This window comes from Salvelinus alpinus, chromosome 7, assembly GCF_045679555.1.
Source record: "Salvelinus alpinus chromosome 7, SLU_Salpinus.1, whole genome shotgun sequence".
NCBI classification, from domain to species: Eukaryota; Metazoa; Chordata; class Actinopteri; order Salmoniformes; family Salmonidae; genus Salvelinus; species Salvelinus alpinus.
In genome coordinates, this window is record NC_092092.1 from 80,474,770 (window position 1) to 80,501,752 (window position 26,983).

Here is a 26,983-nt window from a genome sequence, read left to right on the forward strand (position 1 = left end):
TAGGTTCAGTTGGCTAAAGGCTCCCTACACTAGGTTCAGTTGGCTAAAGGCTCCCTACACTAGGTTCAGTTGGCTAAAGGCTCCCCACATTAGGTTCAGTTGGCTAAAGTCTCCCCACACTAGGTTCAGTTGGCTAAAGGCTCCCCACACTAGGTTCAGTTGGCTAAAGGCTCCCCACACTAGGTTCAGCTGGCTAAAGGCTCCCCACACTAGGTTCAGTTGGCTAAAGGCTCCCTACACTAGGTTCAGTTAGTTAAAATATCTTTGCTTGAAAAACGAGAAAAAAAAGCAGGAATATTACTGTTTGTCTCTCTTGAGATGCCGTAGGAACAACATAATCAGTATACACTTCCTCAATATAGTCCAAATTAAATCAAGAAATCTGTAATAGATTAGTGTGGGGAGCCTTTAGCCAACTGAACCTAAGTTCCACAATTTTACATCTAAGATGTTTGGTGCAGTATTTCTCAAGTGAAAGAATTTGCATGAAAACTAGTCATCTCTCATTGAACGACAACAAACACTTAATTGAAGAATCCCGTCCATAGTTCCCACTGCTACTAGGAGTGGTACTGTTGACCAATCAACGACGAAGGGGCATAGACTTCGACTAACAAACCTCCACTTGCCCCAAGAAAAAAATTGTGCGCGAACAACCTGAAAAAAACCCCGGCCTAACATCAAAACGTCACAAAATGTTGTCATAATACATGAGCAAACTGGGAAGCATGCGAGAGGCTGGTTTCCTGCAAAACCATACCAGAGTCTGATTGGCTGACAGCATGGTAGAGTTGGCACACACCTGAAGTCTGATTGGTTGAGTTTAAACATACCAGAGTCTGATTGGCTGACAGCATGGTAGAGTTGCTCTCGTGTCCGTCCCCTCTGATTGGTACTAGGGGCATGGTCCCAAACTTCTGTTTGGAGATATCTGAGGAGGAGTGACGCCTCAACACCGGAGGTCGGGGGTCATCATTCTGTTAGAGGGGAAACAAGTGAATCCAAATGAATCAAAATAGAATTGAATGGATAAAATGAAACAGACAGAAGTAAAAATCTAAAGAGTAGGTGTTACACCTAAAAAAAGATGGGGGAAAGCAAACTGAATAATTTAAAAGTGATGCAACACAACCCATACAGTTGGGGAGGGGGGGGAGGGGAACTAGGCTCCACAACATACCTGTGCTTTGAGGAAATTGGTGACCCAATCCCATAGGTCGGACTCACAAAAGCAACAAAGGTACCTGGGAGACACAAAAACACAAAAGCAGTGATTAGCTCTTAAAAAGGGGAGGGAGATCTCATTTAAAGGGGAGGGGAGAGGCAGATCTAAAACGAGACATTCCACCCTCCCTCCCTTAAACAATGTTGTTCACTTACATAATTTCATAACATCTGATGTCATGCAAAATCATTCACGACAGTAAATGAGGAAAGCTAAGAGGAATTTCAAATAGTTGAGAAAACATTGTGTATGTCCTACAGGAACACCTTTCAATCTTATCCAATAGAAGTTGGATTCAAGATTTCCAGACATCCTGTGCAATGACCCAAATAATGTGTAGCAAGACAGTGGTATTTCCTTTCGTTGCCAGACAAGAGTTTAAAAACACTTACAGTTGCTGTTTCTCCATCATGAGAGTAAAGCCCCATCGAGTTGGGGGTTTCAGCTTCTTTCGAATTCCCATGTAGATCTTCATAGACTTCAGAGGCCATTCCTTTTCAGGCTTGACGCTCTGAAATGACAGACATGTTATACAGTAAGAAAATATTTATAGGAAAGAAAAACTGACAATCACAGCTCTACCTGCAATAACTACATCGGTCCAAATTAGCGCAGAGTTCCAACTTCAAGATGTGACCGTGACATGAGAGTAGAAATACCTTTTTGTCCTTCAGCAGGAGCAGCTTGTGGTCTTTGATCTGAAAGGTGTGTTCCTGAAAGACTTTTCCGTGGAGGAGTTTGGGAGGCTCTTCACGACACTTCAGAACTCCCATCTTCATTATCTCACTCTCGTAGGCTGTGAATAAAAATCTGAATTGCAATCATACTGTCTCCAAATAATATGTCACGTATGAACGTAAGAGCAACAAGAAATTGGGCTGATTACAAATCGACGATCAAAAATCAAAGAGGGTCATTTGATTGTGATTGTTTGGATGGACCCAAGCTCATGAGCTATTTCTCTGGTCTGAGCCATATTCACCAGTGAGGATGTTGATGCCCTCTCCTTTGGGAACTCTCTTCACCACCAGGTAAGCTGAACTAGGATCAGCCATTTTACACCACTGTAGCGCCTGCTCCAGCACCTTCTCTTTGGGGTGTAGGGGGCGCTCTGTGGAAGACAGACAACATTTGAACATTATATAACAACTATTCTGGGATAGCTTCTCCTTGAAACATGAAGACTTTCTCAGTCCACTTGTATTCCACAGAAGGTCAGTCTAGTTGTATTCCACAGAAGGTCAGTCTAGTTGTATTCCACAGAAGGTCAGTCCAGTTGTATTCCACAGAAGGTCAGTCCAGTTGTATTCCACAGAAGGTCAGTCCAGTTGTATTCCACAGAAGGTCAGTCCAGTTGTATTCCACAGAAGGTCAGTCTAGTTGTATTCCACAGAAGGTCAGTCTAGTTGTATTCCACAGAAGGTCAGTCTAGTTGTATTCCACAGAAGGTCAGTCCAGTTGTATTCCACAGAAGGTCAGTCCACTTGTATTCCACAGAAGGTCGGTCCAGTTGTATTCCACAGAAGGTCAGTCCAGTTGTATTCCAGGGAAGGCCAGTCCAGGACATCATACTGAATAGTTTCACTTCAGTTTTTTTACAGTGGTAGTTTTACCATTACAGATAAGTGCTATTTTGAGCTGTTTTTAGACTTTCTATAGTATTTCCCAGTCAGAGATAGTACCATCATGCCCCTCACCCAGTCAAAGATAATAACATCATGCTCCTCACCCAGTCAGAGATAGTAACATCATGCCCCTCACCCAGTCAGAGATAGTAATAACATGCCCCTCACCCAGTCAGAGAGAGATAGTACCATCATGTCCCTCACCCAGTCAGAGAGAGATAGTACCATCATGCCCCTCACCCAGTCAGAGAGAGATAGTACCATCATGCCCCTCACCCAGTCAGAGAGAGATAGTAACATCATTCCCCTCACCCAGTCAGAGAGAGATAGTACCATCATGCCCCTCACCCAGTCAGAGAGAGATAGTACCATCATGCCCCTCACCCAGTCAGACAAAGATAGTACCATCATGCCCCTCACCCAGTCAGAGAGAGATAATAACATCATGCCCCTCACCCAGTCAGAGAGAGATAGTACCATCATGCCCCTCACCCAGTCAGAGAGAGATAGTACCATCATGCCCCTCACCCAGTCAGAGATAGTAATAACATGCTCCTCACCCAGTCAGAGATAGTAACATCATGCTCCTCACCCAGTCAGAGATAGTAACATCATGCTCCTCACCCAGTCAGAGATAGTAACATCATGCTCCTCACCCAGTCAGAGAGAGATAGTAACATCATACTCCTCACCCAGTCAGAGATAGTAATAACATGCTCCTCACCCAGTCAGAGATAGTAACATCATGCTCCTCACCCAGTTGTCCTTCCTCTATGGTCTCGAACGTCAGCCACACGTCCTTCTCTCCTGCTGGGATGTTCCTCATGTACAGGACCTGGTTAGTCAACTCCTCAGCACCCATGGTTGGAGATACCTACAGAGAACCAGACCAGAGAGATACCTACAGACAACCAGAACGTAGAGAGATACCTACAGAGAACCAGACCACAGAGAGATACCTACAGAGAACCAACCAGACCATAGAGAGATAGCTACAGAGAACCAGACCATAGAGAGATACCTACAGAGAACCAGACCACAGAGAGATACCGACAGAGAACCAGACCACAGAGAGATACCTACAGAGAACCAGACCACAGAGAGATACCTACAGAGAACCAGACCACAGAGAGATACCTACAAAGAACCAGACCACAGAGAGATACCTACAGAGAACCAGACCACAGAGAGATACCTACAGAGAACCAGACCACAGAGAGATACCTACAGAGAACCAGACCACAGAGAGATACCTACAGAGAACCAGACCACAGAGAGATACCTACAAAGAACCAGACCACAGAGAGATACCTACAGAGAACCAGACCACAGAGAGATACCTACAAAGAACCAGACCACAGAGAGATACCGACAGAGAACCAGACCACAGAGAGATACCTACAAAGAACCAGACCACAGAGAGATAGTGACAGAGAACCAGACCATAGAGAGATAGCTACAGAGAACCAGACCATAGAGAGATAGCGACAGAGAACCAGACCATAGAGAGATACCTACAGAGAACCAGACCATAGAGAGATAGTGACAGAGAACCAGACCACAGAGAGATACCTACAGAGAACCAGACCATAGAGAGATAGCTACAGAGAACCAGACCATAGAGAGATAGCTAGAGAGAACCAGACCATAGAGAGATAGCGACAGAGAACCAGACCATAGAGAGATAGCGACAGAGAACCAGACCATAGAGAGATAGCTACAGAGAACCAGACCATAGAGAGATAGCTACAGAGAACCAGACCATAGAGAGATACCTACAGAGAACCAGACCACAGAGAGATACCTACAAAGAACCAGACCACAGAGAGATACCTACAAAGAACCAGACCACAGAGAGATAGTGACAGAGAACCAGACCATAGAGAGATACCTACAGAGAACCAGACCATAGAGAGATAGTGACAGAGAACCAGACCACAGAGAGATACCTACAGAGAACCAGACCACAGAGAGATACCTACAGAGAACCAGACCATAGAGAGATAGCTACAGAGAACCAGACCATAGAGAGATAGCTACAGAGAACCAGACCATAGAGAGATAGCGACAGAGAACCAGACGACAGAGAGATAGCGACAGAGAACCAGACCATAGAGAGATACCTACAGAGAACCAGACCACAGAGAGATACCTACAGAGAACCAGACCACAGAGAGATAGTGACAGAGAACCAGACCATAGAGAGATACCTACAGAGAACCAGACCATAGAGAGATAGTGACAGAGAACCAGACCATAGAGAGATAGCTACAGAGAACCAGACCATAGAGAGATAGCGACAGAGAACCAGACCATAGAGAGATAGCGACAGAGAACCAGACCATAGAGAGATACCTACAGAGAACCAGACCATAGAGAGATACCGACAGAGAACCAGACCACAGAGAGATACCGACAGAGAACCAGACCATAGAGAGATACCGACAGAGAACCAGACCACAGAGAGATACCGACAGAGAAGCAGACCATAGAGAGATACCTACAGAGAACCAGACCACAGAGAGATAGCGACAGAGAACCAGACCATAGAGAGATACCTACAGAGAACCAGACCACAGAGAGATACCTACAGAGAACCAGACCACAGAGAGATAGCGACAGAGAACCAGACCATAGAGAGATAGCGACAGAGAACCAGACCATAGAGAGATACCTACAGAGAACCAACCAGACCACAGAGAGATACCTACAGAGAACCAGACCATAGAGAGATAGCGACAGAGAACCAGACCATAGAGAGATAGCTACAGAGAACCAGACCATAGAGAGATAGCGACAGAGAACCAGACCATAGAGAGATACCTACAGAGAACCAACCAGACCATAGAGAGATAGCGACAGAGAACCAGACCATAGAGAGATACCTACAGAGAACCAACCAGACCATAGAGAGATAGCGACAGAGAACCAGACCATAGAGAGATACCTACAGAGAACCAACCAGACCACAGAGAGATAGCGACAGAGAACCAGACCATAGAGAGATACCTACAGAGAACCAGACCACAGAGAGATAGCGACAGAGAACCAGACCATAGAGAGATAGTGACAGAGAACCAGACCATAGAGAGATAGTGACAGAGAACCAGACCACAGAGAGATACCTACAGAGAACCAGACCACAGAGAGATACCTACAAAGAACCAGACCACAGAGAGATACCTACAAAGAACCAGACCACAGAGAGATAGTGACAGAGAACCAGACCATAGAGAGATACCTACAGAGAACCAGACCATAGAGAGATAGTGACAGAGAACCAGACCACAGAGAGATACCTACAGAGAACCAGACCACAGAGAGATACCTACAGAGAACCAGACCATAGAGAGATAGCTACAGAGAACCAGACCATAGAGAGATAGCTACAGAGAACCAGACCATAGAGAGATAGCGACAGAGAACCAGACCACAGAGAGATAGCGACAGAGAACCAGACCATAGAGAGATACCTACAGAGAACCAGACCACAGAGAGATACCTACAGAGAACCAGACCACAGAGAGATAGTGACAGAGAACCAGACCATAGAGAGATACCTACAGAGAACCAGACCATAGAGAGATAGTGACAGAGAACCAGACCATAGAGAGATAGCTACAGAGAACCAGACCATAGAGAGATAGCGACAGAGAACCAGACCATAGAGAGATAGCGACAGAGAACCAGACCATAGAGAGATACCTACAGAGAACCAGACCATAGAGAGATACCGACAGAGAACCAGACCACAGAGAGATACCGACAGAGAACCAGACCATAGAGAGATACCGACAGAGAACCAGACCACAGAGAGATACCGACAGAGAACCAGACCATAGAGAGATACCTACAGAGAACCAGACCACAGAGAGATAGCGACAGAGAACCAGACCATAGAGAGATACCTACAGAGAACCAGACCACAGAGAGATACCTACAGAGAACCAGACCATAGAGAGATAGCGACAGAGAACCAGACCATAGAGAGATAGCGACAGAGAACCAGACCATAGAGAGATACCTACAGAGAACCAACCAGACCACAGAGAGATACCTACAGAGAACCAGACCATAGAGAGATAGCGACAGAGAACCAGACCATAGAGAGATAGCTACAGAGAACCAGACCATAGAGAGATAGCGACAGAGAACCAGACCATAGAGAGATACCTACAGAGAACCAACCAGACCATAGAGAGATAGCGACAGAGAACCAGACCATAGAGAGATACCTACAGAGAACCAACCAGACCATAGAGAGATAGCGACAGAGAACCAGACCATAGAGAGATACCTACAGAGAACCAACCAGACCACAGAGAGATAGCGACAGAGAACCAGACCATAGAGAGATACCTACAGAGAACCAGACCACAGAGAGATAGCGACAGAGAACCAGACCATAGAGAGATAGTGACAGAGAACCAGACCACAGAGAGATACCGACAGAGAACCAGACCACAGAGAGATACCGACAGAGAACCAGACCATAGAGAGATAGCGACAGAGAACCAGACCATAGAGAGATACCTACAGAGAACCAGACCATAGAGAGATAGCGACAGAGAACCAGACCATAGAGAGATAGCTTCAGAGAACCAGACCATAGAGAGATACCTACAGAGAACCAGACCACAGAGAGATAGCGACAGAGAACCAGACCATAGAGAGATACCGACAGAGAACCAGACCACAGAGAGATACCGACAGAGAACCAGACCATAGAGAGATACCGACAGAGAACCAGACCATAGAGAGATAGCGACAGAGAACCAGACCATAGAGAGATACCGACAGAGAACCAGACCATAGAGAGATAGCGACAGAGAACCAGACCAGAGCTTCCTAGCTCTTCTATAGATGCTCATGTCCAGCATGTATAGAATAGAGGATGGTAGATGGTTATCATTAGAAATCCCAGACCTAGGTCAACATTGGTACATTGTGGAAGCCCACCTGTCTGTCTAAAGCAGGAAGTCTCCAACCTTTTGGTAGCATGAGCTACTTTAAATTTTTTTTTACATGTTGTGAGCTATATTTTTCTTGTTTTTATAGCTTTCAAATAGGTACATTAGTTTGTTTCTTCTCTACCCTGCATCTCTTCCCCAGGTCCTTGGTGTACAAGATATGTGTTTTCTGTCAATATAACTAGTAAATAAAAGGTTAGTAAACAACTCTAAAAGGGGGCCACATAAAAATCATATTTAGTATTTTCCTGAATTCAGTTCTCTGTTGTTTTTTCCTTCTGTTTTTTTCCTCTCAATATTACAATTATTCAGAGAAACAACAGAACTGTATGTTCTGAGTCCATGTCAATGATTAAATCACATCAGAAGACATTTTTTTTTAGTTCTGGATAGAAAAACAAACCAAACATTTTTTGAGGGTAATTTCCATTTAATTGCGCATCGAGCAAAAGAGGAATATGTTAATCTAGCGATGTTTCTGTCATCAGGTCTACAGCTGCAGAACGTGTCATGGCAGAGGTCTCTAAACAATCTCCACCCAATTGATACACATAATCCTGACATAGTTCTGTAAGATAAACCTACTTTGCATTTAATTGAGAAGGTTTTTGGGGGATGGTCTTTCTGTTAACAAGACGGTTATCATCAGCATCGCTAACTGGCTACATACAGAGTGATAGACAAACACGCACCAGACAGACAGACAGGGGCAATATTTCTGGAAATTAATTGGCAGATATTGTATTAAATTTGGCTTTTTAAACCAATAGTTTCTAACCAGGGTTGGGATAATGGCAATGTGGATTTGATTGGATAGTAGCCGGGAGCTTTATGTTAAAAATAATCGTAAGGTATGCTTTCGCCGTAAAGCATTTTAAAAATCTGACACCGTGGTTGGATTCACAAGAAGTTCATCTTTAAACCTATGTAAAATATGTTTTGTTTTCTGAATTTTTATAATGAGTATTTCTGTATTTGAATTTGGCGCCCAGCAGTTTCACTGGCTGTTGAAGAGGTGGGACGCTACCGTCTCACGTACCCAAGAGAGGTTAATGACGGTTTGCATGGAACACATAAAAAAATGCATGTACTTCCAGAATTGATCACGAGCTACTCCTATGTGGGCTGCGAGCTACTCCTAGGTGGGCTGCGAGAGCTACTCCTAGGTGGGCTGCGAGAGCTACTGAAAGTTGGGCTGCGAGCTACTCCTAGGTGGGCTGCGAGAGCTACTCCTAGGTGGGCTGCGAGAGCTACTCCTAGGTGGGCTGCGAGCTACTCCTAGGTGGGCTGCGAGAGCTACTCCTAGGTGGGCTGCGAGAGCTACTCCTAGGTGGGCTGCGAGAGCTACTCCTAGGTGGGCTGCGAGAGCTACTCCTAGGTGGGCTGCGAGAGCTACTCCTAGGTGGGCTGCGAGAGCTACTCCTAGGTGGGCTGCGAGAGCTACTCCTAGGTGGGCTGAGAGCTACTCCTAGGTGGGCTGCGAGAGCTACTCCTAGGTGGGCTGCGAGAGCTACTCCTAGGTGGGCTGCGAGAGCTACTGAAAGTTGGGCTGCGAGAGCTACTCCTAGGTGGGCTGCGAGCTCCTGTTGGAAACCCCTGTTCTAGAGAGACTAGTGGAGGGTGGAGAGGCGCCACCATGTGGCTAAATAATAAAAGCACCTTACATGACATAAAGTCAGGAGACAACCTGTCTCCACTTACCTTGAGAGTGATGCAGCAGTCTGCCATCTTCTTCTCCAGGTACACTTCTATGATCAGATCACCTGCTTGGGACAGCTGCACAGACAGGACAATTATTACAGACAACCAGGGAAAAAAAACAATGTGTTATAACCCTTTATGAATCCTTCATAAAGTATACCTGTGTGTCCTTCCAGGTGGTGATGAGGCTGAGCTCCAGTTCTATCTGGGTCCGCTGCTCCTCATCAATCTGAACAAACACAATTAAACATTTACTGATTAGTCATTAGATTATACAGAACAGATTGACCTGGGGCATGTTCAGTAGGGCACACTGTAGCAAAACAATTTGCAATAGAATGTGAACATCTGTGTTCTGATTGGACAAGTTCAGGTAGATAGTACCAGTTTCAATCCATTCAAAATGCTTTCTACCTATGGAACACAGCCCTGATTTCTAAGTGATGAGTTTGAGCTTAGACCCTCTCTGGTTCGACTATACTCACATCAAAGACAGACAGGTAGTTGTCTATGAGACACTACTCACATCAAAGACAGACAGGTAGTTGTCTATGAGACACTACTCACATCAAAGACAGACAGGTAGTTGTCTATGAGACACTACTCACATCAAAGACAGACAGGTAGTTGTCTATGAGACACTACTCACATCAAAGACAGACAGGTAGTTGTCTATGAGACACTACTCACATCAAAGACAGACAGGTAGTTGTCTATGAGACACTACTCACATCAAAGACAGACAGGTAGTTGTCTATGAGACACTACTCACATCAAAGACAGACAGGTAGTTGTCTATGAGACACTACTCACATCAAAGACAGACAGGTAGTTGTCTATGAGACACTACTCACATCAAAGACAGACAGGTAGTTGTCTATGAGACACTACTCACATCAAAGACAGACAGGTAGTTGTCTATGAGACACTACTCACATCAAAGACAGACAGGTAGTTGTCTATGAGACACTACTCACATCAAAGACAGACAGGTAGTTGTCTATGAGACACTACTCACATCAAAGACAGACAGGTAGTTGTCTATGAGACACTACTCACATCAAAGACATACAGGTAGTTGTCTATGAGGTCTTCAACGATCTTCACCTCGTGTTCTCCTTTTCCGTCTGTCTGGAAGAGGCTGGGGGCGAACAGCAGCGACAGGTTCTTGGTACACATCTGGTTCAGGTCTGCACACTTCTGAACCCTGGGACCGAGAGAGAGAGAGAGAGAACACTTCTGACCACTGGGACCGAGAGAGAGAGAGAGAGAGAGAGACAGAGAGAGAACACTTCTGGACCCTGGGACCGAGAGAGAGAGAGAGAGAGAGAGAGAGAGAGAGAGAGAGAGAACACTTCTGGACCCTGGGACCGAGAGAGAGAGAGAGAGAGAGAGAGAGAACACTTCTGACCCCTGGGACCGAGAGAGAGAGAGAGAGAACACTTCTGAACCCTGGGACCAAGAGAGAGAGAGAGAACACTTCTGACCACTGGGACCGAGAGAGAGAGAGAGAGAGAGAGAGAACACTTCTGGACCCTGGGACCGAGAGAGAGAGAGAGAGAGAACACTTCTGGACCCTGGGACCGAGAGAGAGAGAGAGAACACTTCTGAACCCTGGGACCGAGAGAGAGAGAGAGAACACTTCTGAACCCTGGGACCGAGAGAGAGAGAGAGAGAACACTTCTGGACCCTGGGACCGAGAGAGAGAGAGAACACTTCTGGACCCTGGGACCGAGAGAGAGAGAGAGAACACTTCTGAACCCTGGGACCGAGAGAGAGAGAGAGAACACTTCTGAACCCTGGGACCGAGAGAGAGAGAGAGAACACTTCTGGACCCTGGGACCGAGAGAGAGAGAGAGAACACTTCTGGACCCTGGGACCGAGAGAGAGAGAGAGAACACTTCTGACCCCTGGGACCGAGAGAGAGAGAGAGAGAGAGAGAGAGAGAGAGAGAGAGAGAGAGAGAGAGAGAGAGAGAGAACACTTCTGACCCCTGGGACAGAGAGAGAGAGAGAGAGAACACTTCTGGACCCTGGGACCGAGAGAGAGAGAGAGAACACTTCTGAACCCTGGGACCGAGAGAGAGAGAGAGAGAGAGAGAGAGAGAGAGAGAGAGAGAGAGAGAGAGAGAGATGGGACAAACACCAAATTGAGACTCTGCATGCAGAATTCTGCAAAAATATCCTCCGTGTACAACGTAGAACACCAAATAATGCATGCAGAGCAGAATTAGGCCGATACCCACTAATTATCAAAATCCAGAAAAGAGCCGTTAAATTCTACAACCACCTAAAAGGAAGCGATTCCCAAACCTTCCATAACAAAGCCATCACCTACAGAGAGATGAACCTGGAGAAGAGTCCCCTAAGCAAGCTGGTCCTAGGGCTCTGTTCACAAACACAAACACACCCCACAGAGCCCCAGGACAACAGCACAATTAGACCCAACCAAATCATGAGAAAACAAAAAGATAATTACTTGACACATTGGAAAGAATTAACAAAAAAACAGAGCAAACTAGAATGCTATTTGGCCCTAAACAGAGAGTACACAGTGGCAGAATACCTGACCACTGTGACTGACCCAAACTTAAGGAAAGCTTTGACTATGTACAGACTCAGTGAGCATAGCCTTGCTATTGAGAAAGGCCGCCGTAGGCAGACATGGCTCTCAAGAGAAGACAGGCTATGTGCACACTGCCCACAAAATGAGGTGGAAACTGAGCTGCACTTCCTAACCTCCTGCCCAATGTATGACCATATTAGAGAGACATATTTCCCTCAGATTACACAGATCCACAAAGAATTCGAAAACAAATCCAATTTTGATAAACTCCCATATCTACTGGGTGAAATTCCACAGTGTGCCATCACAGCAGCAAGATTTGTGACCTGTTGCCACAAGAAAAGGGCAACCAGTGAAGAACAAACACCACTGTAAATACAACCCATATTTATGTTTATTTATTTTAACTTGTGTGCTTTAACCATTTGTACATTGTTACAACACTGCATATATATAATATGACATTTGTAATGTCTTTATTGTTTTGAAACTTCTGTATGTGTAATGTTTACTGTTCATTTTTATTGTTTATTTGACTTTTGTATATTACCTACCTCACTTGCTTTGGCAATGTTAACACATGTTTCCCATGCCAATAAAGCCCCTTGAATTGAATTGAATTGAATTGAGAGAGAGAGAGAGAGAGAGAGAGAGAGAGAGAGAGAGAGAGAGAGAGAGAGAGAGAGAGAGAGAGAGAGAACACTTCTGAACCCTGGGACCAAGAGAGAGAACACTTCTGAACCCTGGGACCAATAGAGAGAGAGAGAGAGCGAGAGAGAGAGAGCGAGAGAGAGAGAGCGAGAGAGAGAGAGCGAGAGAGAGAGAGCGAGAGAGAGAGAACACTTCTGAACCCTGGGACCGAGAGAGAGAGAGAGAGAGAGAGAGAGAGAGAGAGAGAGAGAGAGAGAGAGAGAGAGAGAGAGAGAGAGAGAGAGAGAGAGAGAGAGAGAGAGAGAGAGAGAGAGAGAGAGAGAGAGAGAGAGAGAGAGAGAGAGAGAACACTTCTGAACCCTGGAACCGAGAGAGAGAGAACAAATAACGGTAAAAAGTTGACAGTTGCCAACTTGCCAGTGAGGCTGTCTAAGTATGAAAAATTATCCTGTTTAGGTTTGGGGTCAATTCCATTTGACTACAGGAAGTAACTCTGCTTAGTTGCTCAACTTTAAACCTGGTCCAGTTTGAGGCTATACTGACCTGTAAAGGTGGCTGATGAGAGTCCTGTTAACCCTGAGGCCATACTAACCTGTAAAGGTGGCTGATGAGAGTCCTGTTAACCCTGAGGCCATACTAACCTGTAGAGGTGGCTGATGAGAGTCCTGTTAACCCTGAGGCTATACTAACCTGTAGAGGTGGCTGATGAGAGTCCTGTTAACCCTGAGGCTATACTAACCTGTAGAGGTGGCTGATGAGAGTCCTGTTAACCCTGAGGCCATACTAACCTGTAGAGGTGGCTGATGAGAGTCCTGTTAACCCTGAGGCTATACTAACCTGTAGAGGTGGCTGATGAGAGTCCTGTTAACCCTGAGGCCATACTAACCTGTAGAGGTGGCTGATGAGAGTCCTGTTAACCCTGAGGCCATACTAACCTGTAGAGGTGGCTGATGAGAGTCCTGTTAACCCTGAGGCCATACTAACCTGTAGAGGTGGCTGATGAGAGTCCTGTTAACCCTGAGGCCATACTAACCTGTAGAGGTGGCTGATGAGAGTCCTGTTAACCCTGAGGCCATACTAACCTGTAGAGGTGGCTGATGAGAGCAGCCAGGGTAGTCCTGTTGATTTTAGGTAAACTACGGATGATCTCCTTGTATCTGTCCAGACGCTGGTTCTTATCCTTGGCTGTTCCTATAAAAAGGCACAAACAGGAAGCAGTTAGATTTCAAAAAGATACATTGTGGTACATCCTGACCAGCAACAGTGACAGCTTGATGGAAGCCCTATAATTCTAAGGGGACCAAGAGAACTAAGGTCAAGTGATTAAGTCAGAGACACAACTTAGAAAACACAACAAAATAGTAGCTTCATGTGTATCTGTGATGATAACTTAAAATCTCTTTTGCCAGAGACACTTGTACTTACTGACAGCCTCCTTCCATAGCTGATGCAGGTCAGCCATGAAGATGGGGTCGTCCATCTCCCTGAAGAACCTCTTCAACACGTCAGTCACATCCTCTATGAAGTTATCCCCGATCCGGAGCTTGACGTTCCGAGCATCATTCCTGAACTCCTCCATCAGTAGCTTGATCCTGGACGTGGCTCCGTTCTTCCTATAGATCCCCTCATGACCCAGACCTGACGAGCAGATCACACATCAGATCCAGTACATCAGTCATCAGCTAGTATCTCCTGTCTCTGGCTGGTGTAAAGTACAGCTAAACTGTGAAAAGAAACCCTACAGTACACAGGCCAATGCAGAGTTATAATGAATGGATGAACTATTTATAAACCCCTTTAAGGTATACAATACCAATGTATACTTTAATATAAAAGGATTACCTCCACTGAAAATGCATCAAATGCTATGGATTCTATCACGGATCCACAAGATGCCTGGAAAACGTGCCCTTTAGTTGTTGATAATGCAGAATACTCTATCCCTTACCATACTGTGTAACGGAATAGAATATCCAGACACCTCCTTTACTATACTGTGTAACGGAATAGAATATCCAGACTCCTCCCTTACCAACTGTGTAACGGAATAGAATATCCAGACTCCTCCTTTACCATACTGTGTAACGGAATAGAATATCCAGACTCCTCCCTTACCATACTGTGTAACGGAATAGAATATCCAGACTCCTCCTTTACTATACTGTGTAACGGAATAGAATATCCAGACTCCTCCCTTACCAACTGTGTAACGGAATAGAATATCCAGACTCCTCCTTTACCATACTGTGTAACGGAATAGAATATCCAGACTCCTCCCTTACCATACTGTGTAACGGAATAGAATATCCAGACTCCTCCTTTACTATACTGTGTAACGGAATAGAATATCCAGACTCCTCCCTTACCAACTGTGTAACGGAATAGAATATCCAGACTCCTCCTTTACCATACTGTGTAACGGAATAGAATATCCAGACTCCTCCCTTACCATACTGTGTAACGGAATAGAATATCCAGACTCCTCCCTTACCATACTGTGTAACGGAATAGAATATCCAGACTCCTCCCTTACCATACTGTGTAACGGAATAGAATATCCAGACTCCTCCTTTACCATACTGTGTAACGGAATAGAATATCCAGACTCCTCCTTTACCATACTGTGTAACGGAATAGAATATCCAGACTCCTCCCTTACCATACTGTGTAACGGAATAGAATATCCAGACTCCTCCTTTACTATACTGTGTAACGGAATAGAATATCCAGACTCCTCCCTTACCATACTGTGTAACGGAATAGAATATCCAGACTCCTCCCTTACCATACTGTGTAACGGAATAGAATATCCAGACTCCTCCTTTACCATACTGTGTAACGGAATAGAATATCCAGACTCCTCCTTTACCATACTGTGTAAAGGAATAGAATATCCAGACTCCTCCTTTACCATACTGTGTAACGGAATAGAATATCCAGACTCCTCCCTCACCATACTGTGTAACGGAATAGAATATCCAGACTCCTCCCTTACCATACTGTGTAACGGAATAGAATATCCAGACTCCTCCCTTACCATACTGTGTAACGGAATAGAATATCCAGACTCCTCCCTTACTATACTGTGTAACGGAATAGAATATCCAGACTCCTCCCTTACCATACTGTGTAACGGAATAGAATATCCAGACTCCTCCCTTACCATACTGTGTAACGGAATAGAATATCCAGACTCCTCCTTTACTATACTGTGTAACGGAATAGAATATCCAGACTCCTCCTTTACCATACTGTGTAACGGAATAGAATATCCAGACTCCTCCTTTACCATACTGTGTAACGGAATAGAATATCCAGACTCCTCCCTTACCATACTGTGTGATGAAGGCGATGCAGCTGTCTACGATGATGGGGATATCATTCCTGCTGAGCTGCTGTTCTCTCAGGGTGTTGCCCTTCCCTCCAGCAGCTCTCTGGATGTCTGCGTACCACAGGGAGAAGTCTAACCGACCCATCCCCTGGAGGTGCAGCGTCCTGGGGGGGGGGGGGGGGGGGACACGTCGATACTCAGAGGTGAAGGTTCAGAGAAAATAAACTCACTCTGAATCTGGCTCCAAAAAACGAATTTACATGGTCAAATTATTTTCATTCTGGAAATTCCCCCCTAGCTGGGGGCAGAATTGGTGGGGAATGGAATTTCCAGAGTGAAAATAATTTGACCATGTAAATTCGTTTTTAGGCACCAAACTAGCCACGATATGTTGACATACTTGTATAATGACAAAAAGAGAAAGGCAGAGAGACTGAAAACCAACCTTCCTTTTTCAACCAAAACCAGAATTTCCTTCTTCTCATGGTTTTGGTTCTCAGTTACTATACCTAGGAGACAAAACACAGAACAAATGGAAGACGGACTACATCATTCATCAGCAGACAGTTGCTCAAAGAAACGGTGCTTGGGGTAGTTAAGGCAGAGAAATGTCCACGATCAAGCTGGCAGTAGGCTTTTTCTTTATAGTCGGACGGGTTTTGAATGACTATAGTACCCCCTTTATTGGCAGTTTATTACAATCCATAGTTAGGGCATAAAATGTCTCAGTGAGGAGTTACCAAAACGTTATTTGAGGAACTACATTACCACACAGTGCCAGTAAAGCTTTGGTCAGGACAGGAGACTCACTGAGCTCTTGCAGACGTTTAAGGTTGATAATGTCCTCAGCTGCTCCGTCGTTCCCTGGGCAGATGAAGAGGTTAGACTTCTGAAGGACAAAATATCCCTCTTTCCACTGAGAAGGGTCTCGCATGGCCTTGTAACGCAGCACTCCCACCCGCTCAAACTCCCTCGCTAGCAGGCAGTGGCAGCTTAAAGGTGTGGCGGCCTGAGGAAGACAACACAGGAAGTGGTTCAAGTACAGGAGGGAACACTGAACAGACACATCCCAGGCTAGTACAGGACATAGACAGTGTTAGTTAGAAAGGAGGGAACACTTCACTGTAACCCCCCCATTATGCACACATAGGGACATTACAACGTTCTGAGCTGGAAGAGCGGTAACTACGTCAGTAAAGCTGAGAATTGGCAACATCAGTGTGCAGGCATTGCACTCTTTTGGGATAGAAAGTCATCTCATACCTTTCCAATGGCCTTGACCCAACATTGCAGTGCATCAGGAGTTTCCAATCCAAACTGATAGAGCTTCTCTGAGGACAAGTACAGTTGAAACGTATAGAGAAACCTACAACAAGACACAGGAACATAAGTGAAGGGCATTAGATCAACACTAGTTGGTAGATACCTGTACATTGAGTGGCAGTGATATAACCATTTCATGCTAAATGTACATTTTCTCCACGTGCGTGTTTGAAATGGACAGTATGATTGGCCGCCTACATTAGTTACTGTGCCATGATTGGTCCTCTAACCTGTCAATGAAGCCGTTGTTGTTGCAGGAGTCCGGCCTGCTGACCCCCAGACAGACGATGTCTTTGACGTTGATCTTCATGCTCGGATCAGGACATCGGTCAGACTCATAGAACAGAAGAGACCTCTCCACCGTGCACCAGTACTTCTGGAAATCTGGTGGGCAAATAACAGCAAAAATATAAGCTGTTACTTTCTAAAATAGCGTTGCCGTACTTCAGAATCCCGCTCATCCCTCGGCGATTAGAGAGAACAAACGTGAAGAAGCCTGGAAATCGTGGTCCCTTTAAAATTAAAACTTTTGGAATTTTTATGATGGGCTGTGTTTTTAGAGAGAAATAAACTACAAGTAACTATGAGTAACTTCTAAATCACAAAACTCTGTTTTACTCTAGAGACTCCAGCCACTAACAGTGAGTAGTGTATTTCCTAACAGAACAGTATTGGCCCAGTCAGTATTTGGTTGTATAACGTGCTTTGTTCTCTACAGGCCTTTATGCCGATGTTACTGAGGAGGCAGTATTTCTCTATTCAATCTGTGCCAAGTGGTGTGCTGTTAGCACCTGCCAACACACACACACACACGTGCGCGCGCGCGCACACGCACGCACGCCTACCTTCTCTGGTTTTCCTGGATAATGTCCCTTTGTTCGTTGAGGCTGACTTGTAGAGGTAGCCGGAGTGCAGCACAGCCTGCATGATCTCATCATACACACTGGGGTCTGAGAAAACAGGGAGGAACAGACAAACAAAAAACTGTTTTTGACACTGCAAAAAAAATAATAACATGAGTTGGGTTCTAGGCAAACAGGACAAAACATTAAGTCATACTTCATAAAGAGTTTCATGAATAAGCCATAATAAATGCATTTACAAGATTATAAATGATCAGATAAACGGTTATGAATTGTAATGTAGTTGAAGTTTCTAAATAAGTTTTCCCTCCAGTGTTCTAGTTGTGCCGTTTCAACAGAGATAGCTAGTTGTGCTGTTTCAGAGATAGCTAGTTGTGCCGTTTCAACAGAGATAGCTAGTTGTGCTGTTTCAGAGATAGCTAGTTGTGCTGTTTCAGAGATAGCTAGTTGTGCTGTTTCAACAGAGATATTTTACTCCTACAACACTAGAGGTAAACATGCAGAGGAAGACCAAACTGTTTCATCACAAAGGCTCTGGGTTGTCTATCAAACCATGAACCATGCTGTAATTACTTGAAAGCTTTTTCCAGAGAGCTGCTGAGCACACTACATTATACTGCACGGTCGCAAAATAGTCACATAATGCATAAAAAGTCCAGCAGGCAAATAAAGCCTGTCCCCTGTCTTACCTGAGGTGCCTTGCGGGAGGGAGTATTCCTGAGACAGATGCTTGTCATATCCATTAGAGGCAGCGAGGCGGGATCGGACAGCCTCTGCCTCGGTGAAGATCTGGGTGACCGTCTTCAGCAGGTTTTGCTCGGTCACAGCAGTACACAGAACCTGCAGGGTAGAGAGAGAGAGGGAAGCATTAGGGGATATATTAGGGTGACGCAACACACACACAGCACATACGTACCACTAAAAGCATCCACAGACATTCAGCCTATAGTCCAAAAAGTCCCCTCTCCATTCAACTGGCTCCCTTTCATCTCCTCCCTCTAATTGTTTTAGTTTCAAAAGCACATTCCATGTCCTTGTTGTTGGGATAAAAGTCTGGCTACATGCTAGCAACAGGCAGCTACAGCCGTAACTTGAACCCTAGTATAGCATGCTAGCAACAGGCAGCTACAGCCGTAACTTGAACCCTAGTATAGCATGCTAGCAACAGGCAGCTACAGCCGTAACTTGAACCCTAGTATAGCATGCTAGCTACAGGGAGCTACAGCTGTAACTTGAACCCTAGTATAGCATGCTAGCTACAGGGAGCTACAGCTGTAACTTGAACCCTAGTATAGCATGCTAGCTACAGGCAGCTACAGCCGTAACTTGAACCCTAGTATAGCATGCTAGCTACAGGCAGCTACAGCCGTAACTTGAACCCTAGTATAGCACGCTAGCTACAGGCAGCTACAGCCGTAACTTGAACCCTAGTATAGCATGCTAGCTACAGGCAGCTACAGCCGTAACTTGAACCCTAGTATAGCATGCTAGCTACAGGCAGCTACAGCCGTAACTTGAACCCTAGTATAGCATGCTAGCAACAGGCAGCTACAGCCGTAACTTGAACCCTAGTTTAGCATGCTAGCTACAGGCAGCTACAGCCGTAACTTGAACCCTAGTATAGCATGCTAGCTACAGGCAGCTACAGCCGTAACTTGAACCCTAGTATAGCATGCTAGCTACAGGCAGCTACAGCCGTAACTTGAACCCTAGTATAGCATGCTAGCTACAGGCAGCTACAGCCGTAACTTGAACCCTAGTATAGCATGCTAGCTACAGGCAGCTACAGCCGTAACTTGAACCCTAGTATAGCATGCTAGCAACAGGCAGCTACAGCCGTAACTTGAACCCTAGTATAGCATGCTAGCTACAGGCAGCTACAGCCGTAACTTGAACCCTAGTATAGCATGCTAGCTACAGGCAGCTACAGCCGTAACTTGAACCCTAGTATAGCACGCTAGCTACAGACAGCTACAGCCGTAACTTGAACCCTAGTTTAGCATGCTAGCTACAGGCAGCTACAGCCGTAACTTGAACCCTAGTTTAGCATGCTAGCTACAGGCAGCTACAGCCGTAACTTGAACCCTAGTATAGCATGCTAGCTACAGGCAGCTACAGCCGTAACTTGAACCCTAGTATAGCATGCTAGCTACAGGCAGCTACAGCTGTAACTAGAACCCTAGTATAGCTTACAGGTACTAAAACTACCACCGATACCATCTCGTCTAAATGTGTACCCTTACAGAAAAACACATGTGAAATTCATGTGGTTCTTCCCGTAAGGGTAGTGTGCCACAATGTGTTTTTTACTGAGACACACGGAGCAGCCAGCCGTGTGTTTTTACTGAGAGACATAGAGCAGCCAGCCGCGTGTTTTTACTGAGAGACACAGAGCAGCCAGCCGTGTGTTTTTACTGAGAGACACAGAGCAGCCAGCCGTGTGTTTTTACTGAGACACACAGAGCAGTCAGCCGTGTGTTTTTACTGAGACACACAGAGCAGTCAGCCGTGTGTGTTTACTGTGAGACACAGAGCAGCCAGCCGTGTGTTTTTACTGTGAGACACAGAGCAGCCAGCCGTGTGTTTTTACTGTGAGACACAGAGCAGCCAGCCGTGTGTTTTTACTGTGAGACACAGAGCAGCCAGCCGTGTGTTTTTACTGAGAGACACAGAGCAGCCAGCCACGTGTTTTTACTGAGAGACACAGAGCAGCCAGCCGTGTGTTTTTACTGTGAGACACAGAGCAGCCAGCCACGTGTTTTTACTGAGAGACACAGAGCAGCCAGCCGTGTGTTTTTACTGTGAGACACAGAGCAGCCAGCCGTGTGTTTTTACTGAGAGACACAGAGCAGCCAGCCGTGTGTTTTTACTGAGAGACACAGAGCAGTCAGCCGTGTGTTTTTACTGAGAGACACAGAGCAGCCAGCCGTGTGTTTTTACTGAGACACACAGAGCAGCCAGCCGCGTGTTTTTACTGAGAGACACAGAGCAGCCAGCCGCGTGTTTTTACTGAGAGACACAGAGCAGCCAGCCGTGTGTTTTTACTGAGAGACACAGAGCAGCCAGCCATGTGTTTTTACTGAGACACAGCAGCCAGCCGCGTGTTTTTACTGAGAGACACAGAGCAGCCAGCCGCGTGTTTTTACTGAGAGACACAGAGCAGCCAGCCGTGTGTTTTTACTGAGACACAGAGCAGCCAGCCGCGTGTTTTTACTGAGAGACACAGAGCAGCCAGCCGTGTGTTTTTACTGAGAGACACAGAGCAGCCAGCCGTGTGTTTTTACTGAGAGACACAGAGCAGCCAGCCGTGTGTTTTTACTGAGAGACACAGAGCAGTCAGCCGCGTGTTTTTACTGAGAGACACAGAGCAGCCAGCCGTGTGTTTTTACTGAGACACAGAGCAGCCAGCCGCGTGTTTTTACTGAGAGACACAGAGCAGCCAGCCGTGTGTTTTTACTGAGAGACACAGAGCAGCCAGCCGTGTGTTTTTACTGAGAGACACAGAGCAGCCAGCCGCGTGTTTTTACTGAGAGACACAGAGCAGCCAGCCGCGTGTTTTTACTGAGACACAGAGCAGTTAGCCGCGTGTTTTTACTGAGAGACACAGAGCAGCCAGCCGCGTGTTTTTACTGAGAGACACAGAGCAGCCAGCCGCGTGTTTTTACTGAGACACAGAGCAGTTAGCCGCGTGTTTTTACTGAGAGACACAGAGCAGCCAGCCGTGTGTTTTTGCTGAGAGACACAGAGCAGCCAGCCGTGTGTTTTTACTGAGAGACACAGACCAGCCAGCCGTGTGTTTTTACTGAGAGACACAGAGCAGCCAGCCGCGTGTTTTTACTGAGAGACACAGAGCAGCCAGCCGTGTGTTTTTACTGAGAGACACAGAGCAGCCAGCCGCGTGTTTTTACTGAGAGACACAGAGCAGCCAGCCGCGTGTTTTTACTGAGAGACACAGAGCAGCCAGCCAAGACAGATAGTCATTTAGTTATTATTTCATAACAAACTAGAAATGTTCTCCATTCGTACACCTTGTAGACTAATAACAAGGGTTTATGATAAGAATATAGCCTATACAACACACCACATGGGGGTGGCAGGTAGCCTGGCGGGTAGGAGCGTTGGACTAATAACCGAAAGGTTGCTGGATCAAATCCCCGCGCTAAGAAGGTAAAAATCTGTCGTTCTGCCCCTGAGCAAGGCAGTTAACCCACTGTTCCTCGGGCGCCATGGATGTCGATTAAGGCAGCCCCCCCCCCCCCCCCCCACCTCTCTGATTCAGAGGGGTTGGATTAAACGCAGGAAGACACATTTCAGTTGAATGCATTCAGTTGTACAACTGACTAGGTATCCCCCTTTCCCCTGGATCCTGTTATAGCAGCTATACATTTGAAAGCTATACAATGTGTTCATGTACCTTGAGCAGCTCCTCCTGTGTGTTGAAGTTGGGGTGGGGGAGTCGGTAGCGCCCCTCACGGTACTTATGGATGATAAACTCTCTCCGCTGGTCCGGTGTGGCATCATGGTCTAACTCGTCAGCTGGAGATAACCTGGCCGCCCAGAACTCATTGGCTCGGTCGTTCCCCAGCATTATGAAGAGCTGATGAACACACAAACGCAGAACAGATTCCACAAAAAAACACAGAATAATCAGAACTCATGAGGTCCTGACTATATTCACAGTCTATCATCGGACTGTCAACTTAAAAATGTACAAAACATATTTCAACTCTGTTCCAATATAATGGATTTGTTGGAGGTGAAAATGGTGAGAAGTCCTTGATACACAACAAAGCAAACTCATTTCAGTATCCCGGAAAATATTTTGACACTTAACTAAAATAAACGTGAGCATTTCCCCCGACTTTCTCCCTCCACCTTCCCTGAAGAAGCCTTCTCGTTCCTCTCACCTGCACGATCTCATTGCTCCACACGCTGGTGTCCAGTTTCAGGCTCTGTACTTTAGACACCATAGTCCCCAGACCTCTGTGTTGACCTGCAGAGGAAAAGGGACAAAAGACCTCCATAATCACTCTCCTGGCACTAGACAGTGGTATTGTGTTTGTAACAGAACACTCGGGCGCTGCCTCGCTAGAGAGAACCACGAGACAGAGAAATTATGTGTGTATTTGGAAACATTTCCATAGCAACATTTCACTTCACCTGGCACAGGTGGGATAAAAACAACACAGGTGAGAATGAAACGGTTGTGGCTCATGACAATAGGCTGATAGCATTGGCAGCTGTTGGCCAGGTGTCTTAGTTATCTCATCAGTCACACTCACCAGATGGGACCCAAAACCCAGCTAGGCCCTCTGGCATCAAACTGAGGGGGAGCCCGCCCCACCTATACAATAGTAGGGGAAACACTGTCTCACCTGCACAGTTCTTACAGATGACAACACAGAGGTTTATGGAGGCCCAGTCTGGGTTGACTGCTTGGCAGTCAGCACAGAGCTTATTAAACCTGTTGGACCAGATCTTCTCAGCCACCTCGTAGTCAGACAGGGTCTCTGCTATGGACTCCTGTACAGCTTCCATCCAGTCCCTCTTATCCCGCTCAGACTCAGCTGTGAAACTACAGGGACAATCAGTCACTCAATCAATCAATCAATCGTCAATCAATCAAAAACTCTTCTGGCTCAATCAATCAAACACAATTGTCTCCGTTTTCAGGGATTCAAAAACAACAGTGTAGGAACTTTATTTAACTAGGCAAGTCAGTTAAGAACAAATTCTTATTTACAATGACGGCCTAACCCGGACGACGCTGGGCCAATTGTGCGCCGCCCTATGGAACTCACGGGGGGAAGTGATTCAGCCTGGATTCGAATCAGGGACTGTAGTGACGCCTCTTGCACTGAGATGCAGGGCCTTAGACCGCTGCACCACTCGGGAGTCCCGAGTGATGATGAACAGAATGTATTTGTTGACAAAACTAGAGAAAGGTGTATAAGTGTTATTACCATGTCAGTAAACAACGTACCTGAATGTTTTGTAAGGAGTGATGAGGTCAAAGCTTTTTCCTTTGCCGTCTCTAATCGTAGCTCCTCTGGCCTCGATCAGCGTAATTCCAATCCCATTCCTAAAACACTGTTCAGTCTTGTACAGCCAGACCTGCTCTGTGTTGATGGCCACGTAGACTTTTGACTTGGTCCCTTTGAGCTCCAGAGGACCACTCCTCTGACAGTGGCTGCCAGGACCGAAGCGAGGGCGCCCGAACACAAGCTGTTCCTTCACCCTCCCCTGTAGGATACTGCACCACTGATGTCTCTGCACTGAGAGGGGACAGGTAGAAAGATGTCGGTTGGTATTACAATTTTTTTTTTTTTTTTATAAAAATGGTACAGAAAATACCAGGTATTTACTATGAAATTATATGGTAATTACACAAAAACAATATGTGAATTTATTGTTTGTGTCGTTTCGATTCAAACCAAGTATCCTTTTTCTACCAGTCAGTTACCAATTGTACCAGAAACTATCTTTCGATACCAAATAATTTCCTAAAAAGATAAATACCAGAGGAATCAGTAGGCTAAAAATAAAGTTGTAAACGAGATGTTTTTACTATGAGATTATGACAGAGGCTATGTTGCTTGTTAAGTGCTTTGTTTACCTTCGTTATCAGCCCGGAAGACAAACGTCCTGTGACTTGTCACTATCTCAAATTTATTGTCTTTGGCCATGCGGGCCATCTGTATCGCAGCCAGAGGAATCACTCCTTTGGGGTACGGGTCCTTGGAGAGAATAGTAAAAGAGGGAGAAATATTGGTAAAGAGACAAATATTGTCATGAAAAATGCTGATTATCTCAATGTGATACAGTCCATCATTCAGGAAAAAAGGCCTACCTTTTCACTGCCGAAGTACAGCAGATTTTTGCCATCAAACTTCACATAGCGTTTCTGGAATACATAGTTCCTAGAATGACAAATACAAAAATTATCAGACTGTCATACCACTGCTTAAAATATATATATACACACACACACAGTTAAAGTTGGAAGTTTACATACACCTTAGCCAAATACATTTAAACTCAGTTTTTCACAATTTCTGACATTTAATCCTAGTTAACATTTCCTGTCGTAGGTAAGTTAGGATCACCACTTCATTTTAAGAATGTGAAATGTCATAACAGGAGAGAGAATAATTTATTTAAACTTTTGTTTCTTTCATCACATTCCCAGTGGGTCAGAAGTTTACATACACTCAATTAGTATTTGGTAACATTGCCTTTAAATCGTTTAACTTGGGTCTAACGTTTCGGGTAGCCTTCCACAAGCTTCCCACAATAAGTTGGGTGAATTTTGGCCCATTCCTCCTGACAGAGCTGGTGTAACCGAGTTAGATTTGTAGGCCTCCTTGCTCGCACATGCTTTTTCAGTTCAGCCCACAAATGTTTTATAGGATTGAGGTCAGGGCTTTGTGATGGCCACTCCAATACCTTAAGCCATTTTGGAAGTATGCTTGGGGTCATTGTCCATTTGGAAGACCCATTTGCGACCAAGCTTTAACTTCCTGACTGATGTCTTGAGATGTTGCTTCAATATATCCACATAATTTTCCTGCCTCATGATGCCATCTATTTTGTGAAGTGCACCAGTCCCTCCTGCAGCAAAGCACCCCCACAACATGATGCTGCCACCCCCGTGCTTCACATAACGATGGTCATTATGGCCAAACAGTTCTATAGACCAGAGGACATTTCTCCTTTTGTCCCTATGTGCAGTTGCAAACCATAGTCTGGCTTTTTTTAAATGGCGGTTTTGCAGCAGTGGCTTCTCCTTGCTGAGCGGCCTTTCAGGTTATGTTGATATAGGACTCGTTTTTTCATTTTAGTTTGACCTTTATTTAACTAGGCAAGTCAGTTAAGAACAAATTCTTATTTTCAATGACGGCCTAGGAACAGTGGGTTAACTGCCTTGTTCAGGGGCAGAACAACAGATTTGTACCTTGTCAGCTCGGGGATTTGAACTTGCAACCTTTCGGTAACTAGCCCAACGATCTAACCACTAGGCTGCCCTGCCACCCCGTTTTACTGCATCTTCACAAGGTCCTTTGCTGTTGCTCTGGGATTGATTTGCACTTTTCACACCAAAGTACGTTCATCTCTAGGAGACAGAACGCGTCTCCTTCCTGAGCGGTATGACGGCTGCGTGGTCCCATGGTGTTTATACTTGCGTACGATTGTTTGTACAGATGAACCTGGTACCTTCAGGCATTTGGAAATTGCTGAACCAGACTTCTGGAGGTCTACAATTTTTTTTCTGAGGTCTTGGCTGATTTCTTTTGATTTTCCCATGATGTCAAGCAAAGACGCACTGTGTTTAGGGGTAGGCCTTGAAATAAACCCACTGGTACACCTATTGACTCAAATTATGTCAATTAGCCTATCAGAAGCTTCTAAAGCCATGACATCATTTTCTGGAATTTTCCAAGCTGTTTAAAGGCACAGCCAACTTAGTGTATGTAAACTTCTGACCCACTGGAATTGTGATACAGTGAAATAATCTGTCTGTAAACAATTGTTGGAAAAATGACTTGTGTCATGCACAAAGTCCTAACCGACTTGCCAAAACTATAGTTTAACAAGAAATTTGTGGAATGGTTGAAAAACGAGTTTTAATGACTCCAACCTAAGTGTATGTAAACTTCCGACTTCAACTGTATATATAAAATAATAAGCAAAGCTCAGTTTCGAGATAGTAACTGTTTATCATTTAACAA

General features: G+C 45.3%; 1 protein-coding gene across 2 annotated transcripts in view; it reads right to left on the minus strand.

The window, feature by feature from the left end:
- The window catches only part of LOC139581753 (arf-GAP with Rho-GAP domain, ANK repeat and PH domain-containing protein 3-like), a 54,664-nt gene that overhangs the window by 5,683 nt on the left and 21,998 nt on the right, over positions 1 to 26,983 (minus strand). For both annotated transcript variants that reach the window (XM_071411853.1, XM_071411852.1), the window contains exons 7-30: positions 25,105 to 25,174; positions 24,871 to 24,991; positions 24,238 to 24,529; positions 23,630 to 23,829; positions 23,162 to 23,247; positions 22,669 to 22,851; positions 18,944 to 19,094; positions 18,237 to 18,341; positions 17,622 to 17,775; positions 17,332 to 17,434; positions 16,879 to 17,077; positions 16,514 to 16,577; positions 16,069 to 16,232; positions 14,163 to 14,375; positions 13,820 to 13,928; positions 10,581 to 10,728; positions 9,682 to 9,750; positions 9,522 to 9,596; positions 3,607 to 3,724; positions 2,208 to 2,336; positions 1,885 to 2,021; positions 1,618 to 1,736; positions 1,181 to 1,244; positions 834 to 977 (exon numbers count right to left, since the gene is read on the minus strand). In XM_071411853.1, coding sequence (XP_071267954.1) covers positions 834 to 977; positions 1,181 to 1,244; positions 1,618 to 1,736; positions 1,885 to 2,021; positions 2,208 to 2,336; positions 3,607 to 3,724; positions 9,522 to 9,596; positions 9,682 to 9,750; positions 10,581 to 10,728; positions 13,820 to 13,928; positions 14,163 to 14,375; positions 16,069 to 16,232; positions 16,514 to 16,577; positions 16,879 to 17,077; positions 17,332 to 17,434; positions 17,622 to 17,775; positions 18,237 to 18,341; positions 18,944 to 19,094; positions 22,669 to 22,851; positions 23,162 to 23,247; positions 23,630 to 23,829; positions 24,238 to 24,529; positions 24,871 to 24,991; positions 25,105 to 25,174 — 3,217 coding nt within the window. The remainder of the gene's footprint in view (positions 1 to 833; positions 978 to 1,180; positions 1,245 to 1,617; positions 1,737 to 1,884; positions 2,022 to 2,207; positions 2,337 to 3,606; positions 3,725 to 9,521; positions 9,597 to 9,681; positions 9,751 to 10,580; positions 10,729 to 13,819; positions 13,929 to 14,162; positions 14,376 to 16,068; positions 16,233 to 16,513; positions 16,578 to 16,878; positions 17,078 to 17,331; positions 17,435 to 17,621; positions 17,776 to 18,236; positions 18,342 to 18,943; positions 19,095 to 22,668; positions 22,852 to 23,161; positions 23,248 to 23,629; positions 23,830 to 24,237; positions 24,530 to 24,870; positions 24,992 to 25,104; positions 25,175 to 26,983) is intronic.